A 7746-nucleotide genomic window follows, 5' to 3' on the forward strand; every position below is an offset into this window, starting at 1 on the left:
TTTTTAATTCTATTGTCTCTTTCCCTGTTGGGTTTTGTTTTTGCATACTATAATCGTAGTCTGGTTTTGTACTGGGATCCATTGGCAAGAGTTATGAATTTTTTTGTTGGAAATCTGAGTACTTCTCATGAAGTAGTTTGTGCTTGTTCTTCATGAAAAATGGAGAAAGGAAACATGAACAAATGAGTGGTTCCGCTAAGAAAAGTTTTAAATTCCTGGATAAAGGTTGGAGTTTGCGGGTAAAGATAATGTTAAGATGTTAACAAATGGACTTGCTCAAATAGACCACAGATCTGAGTCTTGCTCAAACTATCTGAATAGACTTGCTCAAACACATATGAATTCTTGGAAAAAAAACAAACAGAAATATGTTACATTAATCTTTGCTCAAACATCCCTGATTTGATTTAACAAACAGGCATCTGATTGATCAGTAATTGTTCAACTGAAAAATGGCTTCATTAATTGAAATAGACTTTTAATGACCTCCAACTGTTATCACTAAAATTGGAGATAGATGAACAAGCAACCCAAAAAACTGACAGAATCGATGCGCGTTTCTAGACAGAATCGATGTGCGTTCCTTCTATTTAATGAACGTATATGGTGCATGATCTCAATAGGTTGCATTTCTGAATACTAGTGGAAACAGAGACTTAAAATTACCCAACCCAAATTAAACACATTATCCGAACTGACCCGCTTAGGCAAATTGACCCAACCGTTTAAGCAAATTGACAAGATATCAAATTGTTTGTCAGTTCATGTTAGTCATTATTTAGTTTCCTCAAATATCATAAAAACAATGGATGTGCAGCTAAAAATAACTCATAAACGGTCATTGCAACAAAACCAAAACAATTATAAAGATCTAGTATTCTACTTGCAACTTCTTATACAGTGGCTGTCACAGGATTATTGTTCAACCAAAACACAAACTGCTTATGCATTGCATTGCTCATAATTTTGTTATGTACACAACTACACATCCTATGATCCTATCAAACATAATGGTGGGCTGGCACAACCTTGATTTTCCGGCCTACCGTTCCATCAAATCTTCGACGATGCAACAGCGTCTACATGAGACCCAAGATATTTCTTAATTTTTGTTTCATTTCAGAAAAAAATGACTAATGCAGCAAAGTCGACTGAAATTTGAACACGGACCGAGATTCATAACGAGATAAAAACACAAGAACTTAATACTCCACAATGCAATTGTATTTTCATATCAAAACACATGACAAAGGATGTATTTTCTTATAGAATGTGGACCTTTCACATGCCAGCATTAACAAGAGCAATATTACTTGAACCAGTTCTACCAAATTTTATAAATGTACTAATGAGTAATGCCGAGATGTGTTGAGAGAAGGGGCAATAGAAGATGCTTCAAGAGGAGGGGCAATAGAAGATGCTTCAAAAACACCTTAACATAAAGATTGTAGGGACGATGGTGTCCATCTAACTGCATGAACAAAAAGGACAGGAGCGACAATTTCTTCAACCACTTAATGACATAATATATGTATGACATAGACCTGTCTGCATATTAATATTTTTGCCTAATCAAAATTTCCATTGTCGAAGCTAAGCTCTTAATACGGCATTACATTTTTCCCGTACAATTGTTCTACAGCTACTTGTTGTATAGGTGGACAACTGTGAAAACGAAGAAACCTGTCATCTGCATCACAATCCAAATTTTATATTATCAGAATGGTTAGAAGGTAAACTTTCACCAAATATGTACTGTAAAGAAAAGATCTAAACATAGCCAGCAACACCAGTCAATGTGAATTTCCCACCTGGACAACAGAGTGAAATTTAATCTGAAATGGGCCAATGCTAGACACTAGTAACAGGAATCACAGAACCAAGACCTATAGAATAGGCCAATCCTAGACAGTAGTTAAAGACCAAGACATCTGATTGAAAGTAATCTGAAATAGGCCAATGCTAATTGACAAGACTGAGACAGTCTTTGAACCGGAGAGGTGGGCAACAATACCAAGAGTTAAAAATTAGAGAAGACATTACGCTTCAACTGCAAAGGATCCAGCGAACCAGATCCCATCTTAAGATATGCATATTATGATATTATGTAATAGCAATCAGTCTCAGAAAGCAGGAGTTACCATAGTAAATGCTGCTCCATAATAAGGATAAGCTGCTGGTATAAATCTTTCATATTCGTTGTGTCTGAATGGTCGAACAGGAATCTGCAATTCAACATCCAGGGAAATCATTCAGCTTCAGGATAAATGACAATACACCAGCTAGAAAAGATAACAGACCAATGCAAGATAAAAAACTAATATCATGATTGGCAAGAGTAAATCGTTATGTGCAGTTCAGGAATATAATTCTTTCTGTGCACTACAAGCCTACACCCACAAAACATCTTGCTTTGCAGACTTAACTTGTCTTTTCTCTCATGTTTCAAGTACCTATCTTTAAGTCTGATAAAATTTGCATTAAACTCTAACTTACAAGAACTCCAGTGATTGGAATCTTTAATTTGAGTTGATGGTTCATTACAAAGCTTCAAAACTACACATGTGTCCATTTACTTCAGAAGCCATGAAGATAGCATCCAGTTAGGCGGCAAAATTAGATAGAAGTGACGACTATGTTAAATAGTACCATCTTCTCTTATATTAAGAAGGAACGTTTCTTACCTGCTTTGATAGAGCTACGCTTGTATACCCAAGCCTATGATACTCAACCTTGAATTGGAAAACCCCATAAACATCTGGGACCTTGAATGCTGTAAAATAATTACCCTGCAATGCAAAATTGATTGTAAGAAAAGGGTGTTTACAGAAAATGGTGTTTACAGAAAGGTTGTAGTTAAATGACATGCATTACCTTCTTATCAGTTGATAAGGTTTTCAGAACATAAGGGCTCATCATATAAAACTGCACTTGGACATCATCAGCAACATATGGTTCCCAACTTTTTCCATGCCATTCATAAATCTCGATCGAATATTCCTTCAATTGTGATTCCAGTGTCAGATACCAAAAAGTATACTTTTTTTCCCCTCTTCGTGGAGTTTAACTAACACAGTAAAAAAAAATTACCACATCATCGTTGATCCTGTAGATAGCTGGTTCATCTGCTTCCCCAACTTTGTGGTGTCTTACATTCACAGCCTACAGATCAAAACAAGTTTTAATAAGGGAAGCACTTCAACAGTCCCAAAGGAAACTTATACAGAACCAAAATGAGCTATAAGATGATTTATCCTCCAATCATCAGGCACCCTGTATTACCTCTTTCTTTTCTCCTTGTATTTTTGTTTTCTTTTACTTCATTGTTTAAGTCTCAATGAACAAATCTATAATATCATAATTACAATACAAGTTTTCCTCACCTTCAGATGACCTCTTTCGTGGAAAACCCACTTGCTAAGTTCAGTCAGAAACTGCTCATTAGCTGATTTCTCATGTCTGTTACCACACAGGAAATCTCTTGTTAATTTATTATTCAAACAGAATACTCTTTGCAGTTAAAAGAGATAAGCAATATACACAATCATGTAAGCGTAAGTTATTCATAAAATTAGTCAGTTTGTAGGAAAGAAAACATCTTATGACGCATGCACTGGTTGTTAGCTCGTGATCCCATTCTCTAGTAGACATATGTCTAGTTATTTCTGAAATATTCTAGCATCCACATGAATCATAATTCATCAGTAAGTTAAAAAAGACATTCCTACTTCAAATAGGTGGTCACAGACTTGTAATGTACAACAGTTTATCAATTCACAACCTGTAGATGCTGAATTATCACTATAACCACTATATCCATTATTATATTTGTGAGGGAGGATTTGAACTTGGGATATCCTTTTCAGAGATGTGCCACCAACTATGACACCATAGCTCATATAGCTATGAGTCAACTGCCAAAAGGTAAAGCTTTCCACTAATAAGAAAATTTTTACTTTCATAGTGTTGCAATTTACTTTCATAGTGTTGCAATTAGAAACGGATGTCCTAATATCATTGTGACACTTATGACAAAGAAATCTATTTAGAATATCACTCACTTATCTGGGCTCCCAGCCTTCTGCACCTTAGATCTAAAAAATCTGAAAAGAGAAATTAATCTTTGTTAGAGAAAACGATCACAAAATAAGAAAACCTCATTTAGATGGAAACCGTCACATACCGATCACTGAACATACTTAATGACCCGGAGATCAAAACCCGAGCATTGTTTCTTGCCTACATGGAGAGGAAGAGAGAGAGAGAGAGAGAGCATGAAAAATCTGTTACAAGAAATCCAATGTATAAAATAAATGCACTCATACTGATGTAGCAAACAATGTACAATCAAAAGCACTCAAACTCATCCATTTAATGAGTTGGATGAACTCATGTGAAGATATTCCCGAAGTATTCATTTAGTGAGTAATATTTATTAATAAATACATGTGGGGAAAAGTACTCCTATGCTTCTTGAGAAAGGGCGGGGGGGGGGGGGGGGTAGGGAGGAGGGAGAGGGAGGGAGAGAGAATTGATGTTGACCAATAATATATAATGCAGTAAATAGAACTCTATCATCAATATCATTTCCTCTTCAAGGATGCATCATATAAAGCACAAATCAATGAGGGGTGGAGCCTGTGGCAGGACAGAGTCAACATACCTGCACAACTGATACTAATGATATAGAAGATCCAGTGAGCGATGGAGGACTAGACAGCTTGCTGTTGGGATTAGCTGAATATGCTGAAGGTGAAGCTGAGAGAACTTTCAAAACCTTCAACAAAGCATGTAAGCAATCAGAGTTGAAGAACTTCATTAGCACAAAGGTTAATTCCCTTAGTTGTTGAAAAATCTTACCAAGCTATTTTCTGAATTTATTGTATGGCCAATCCCCTTGAAAAGTACAGGAGCCTGTGGCAGAAATACCAAGGAAAATTATATCAGAGACAGAGGCATTATAGTTAGAATGAACTAGTACAATGCATAGAAATTTGTCTCTGCCCCATCTACTGTTGCAATTGTTCAAAAATGTTGCTAAAGGTACTGTTGGGTACTCAGACATAAAATGCTGGATGGCTTCATAAAAAATGTTATGACATAAAGGTGGCCAGCTTAGTACCTACTTAACTTCATTAAATATCTTATCTTGGGTCAACTAACTTACTAAAAGCTCCTCTTTCTTTTTTTGGTGAAATCAACTCAATCAAAGAATGAAAGCTAAAAATTAAGAACAAAGTTACCATACTATCAAAGTTAAGTATTAATTTTCCATTTAATTTTTTTAAGGTAAAGAAACAAAAGAAAATGAAAGATCATTTCCTTTTGGAAGAAAATGAATATGTAAAATTCCAAACAATTCATACAGGAACTTGAGTAAGAAAAAGACATGCAAAATTAATATAATTAAATTGGCCAATTAATGGTGACGTTGTCAAGAATAGAGCTTGCCTCAATTTTCTTGCTTCCCAAAATTACATCAGACGAAATGAAATCATCGCTTGCAATCAGTGTATGATCCCCCTCACTGTCTGATACTGCATAGCTCGTGTGATCTATAACCATAGCTGAAGGGTCCTGCAACCATTACATATAATTTAGTCAAACATATAGAATCATTAATGAAGCCAAAAATGCTAGATGAAAAGGTAAGCAAATAGAAACATGTATGTGTTCAAGGTAAGGATATTAATACTGATTGCCACTGAACCTTGAAGAATATGAAATCAAATAAGAGTAGACTATAGCCAGAATGACTGCAACAGTGGCATCCAAATTCATACGATGAATTCTTACTTGAGGACAGAACTTGCTAGCATAAAAGTTACTTTTCTTTTGTTTTACAAAATTCATTTCTTTTTATCTCTTTGTTCACCCTTTGCATTTGTACATACATATTATTCAACCTCAATGTCATATCATAAGTGTATAACAACGGTGCACAAGAATCGGGTTTAATGAAAGCCAGTAATTGCCAATACGCTCTTATTAAATGACAATATTCTTGCTGTCACTAAGGAACAGCTCCAAATATAACTATGGAAACATCAGAAGTTGCTTGCAAAAGAACTCAAATTTCAATATGTTATTGACAACACATAATAACATTGCTCCAGTTGTTATTGTACTCTTATAACTTCACACAAACCTTTGGTACTGGATTTTGGATTAAAATTGGAGTGGTGTCACCGAGACATTAGTGAAAATATTGACGCAGACACACATTTTGAAATAATACTCAATCATGGAAATCATTGCAAATAACTGATGCTTCAACAGAAGTACATATTATGAATACTGAACTTTGAGGAAAATCAAACTGAAACAGTAAGAAACTTTACACCAACCTCATCGAAATCAACTCCGCACTCAACAGAGATTTGTCGGATTAAATCAGATGCATTAGTATCAGCAGCAATAATCAAATCATGACCGGTATCCACAAAATCCAGTATAGCAGCGAGATCAATGGATCCTCCAAAACCTATATCACATGATCCACAAAATCAGAACTAAACAAATCCCTTCAAAATTCCCAACCGCTCGCAAAATCAAATATGACAAAATGTAGGCAATTCTTGAAGCAAAACAAGTTTAATTGTTAAACCTTCAACATTACAGACCAGTCAGAAAACCAAAAAAACCCTAGGTCAATCGATCAACATTTTCATCTTCTGCAATTTTCTCAGAAACCAAATCATAGGGAACAGAGAGACCTACGGTCAACAGTGGGAGAAAAGAGGATCAAGGCGTCATAGGTGTACTGGCCGTATCTCTGCAACCCGATCTTGGGGTCGTCGGCGAGCTTGAAATCGAGGTCGAAGCCTCGAGATTGGAGGGTCTTGAAGAAGAGCGAGTGCGAGGATTTGACGGCGAGGTCGTCGAGCAAGACGAGGACCCGGCGGTCGGTGGGGTGGTCCGGCGAGAAGGAGTGGGCGAGGAATGGGAGAGTTAGGGTTAGGAAGGCGAGGAGGAGCTTCAACATGGTGAACGAGGGATTAGACGAAGACTGGTGCTGCTGCGACTTTCAGATCGATAGAACTAGTGAACTCACTTGTAACTCTGTACTCTCTCTCGCGGAAGGGTTGACTGACTTTTCATATTTACCCTCCCTGTGGCTAAATTACGCTTTACTACCCTCGGTTGCAGTCATTTTTATTTTTACTTGCATGGCAGTAAAATTTACCGACCATTGTGATCCATGAATCATGAGTCCATGGTTTTTACTTTTTAGTTTGTCGGTTTTGAGTATGTAAGTATGTATCTTCTGAACGGGTTGAAGCTAGTTAGGGGATGTTTTGTTTTTATGTCGTGTATTACATGAAGTGTAATTTTTGCACTAATTAATATATTTTTGTATTCTTTAGTGTTTTAAAAGGCGACTACATGAGGTGATGCGTTTTGCCCAAGTCTTAAGCCTTCAAGCCTTCAAAAGTCTTGTGGCTCTTTTGAGGCGTTGAGGCATAAGCTTTTCACACATTATCTTTAGGGTTAGGATTTATCTTCTAAAGAATTAGTGTCCTGCATTGATTCTTCCTCTTGAGAAAAAGTTTTACAAGGCTGTTGATACCTACTTTGAAGTATGAAGCATATAAACATATAGAGTGCGGCTATTACCACCCTAGCTACTAACTACTTTGTTCACCCTACATATTTTTTTAGTTTCAAATTTATTTTGTTCACTTATAGTACCCAAAATACCCTTTTCCATTATAGAATTCAAGTTGAATTCTTTGATCTATTTGG

General features: G+C 36.2%; 1 protein-coding gene across 1 annotated transcript; it reads right to left on the reverse strand.

Annotated features, from left to right (window-relative positions):
* Window positions 1–1418: 1418 nt before the first annotated feature.
* On the reverse strand, window positions 1419–7071 carry LOC112173990 (dolichyl-diphosphooligosaccharide--protein glycosyltransferase 48 kDa subunit). The gene is made up of 13 exons (XM_024311675.2): window positions 6721–7071; window positions 6348–6484; window positions 5452–5577; window positions 4861–4914; window positions 4664–4777; window positions 4184–4239; window positions 4062–4103; window positions 3384–3459; window positions 3091–3162; window positions 2875–3000; window positions 2685–2789; window positions 2142–2225; window positions 1419–1690 (listed from the first exon to the last, which is right to left on the reverse strand). Exons 1-13 carry the CDS (start codon window positions 6983–6985, stop codon window positions 1643–1645), a joined length of 1305 nt encoding a protein of 434 aa, XP_024167443.1. The 5' UTR covers window positions 6986–7071; the 3' UTR covers window positions 1419–1642.
* Between the last annotated feature and the right edge of the window lie 675 nt (window positions 7072–7746).

Source organism: Rosa chinensis, chromosome 6 (genome assembly GCF_002994745.2).
Source record: "Rosa chinensis cultivar Old Blush chromosome 6, RchiOBHm-V2, whole genome shotgun sequence".
In the NCBI taxonomy this organism is placed as follows: domain Eukaryota; kingdom Viridiplantae; phylum Streptophyta; class Magnoliopsida; order Rosales; family Rosaceae; genus Rosa; species Rosa chinensis.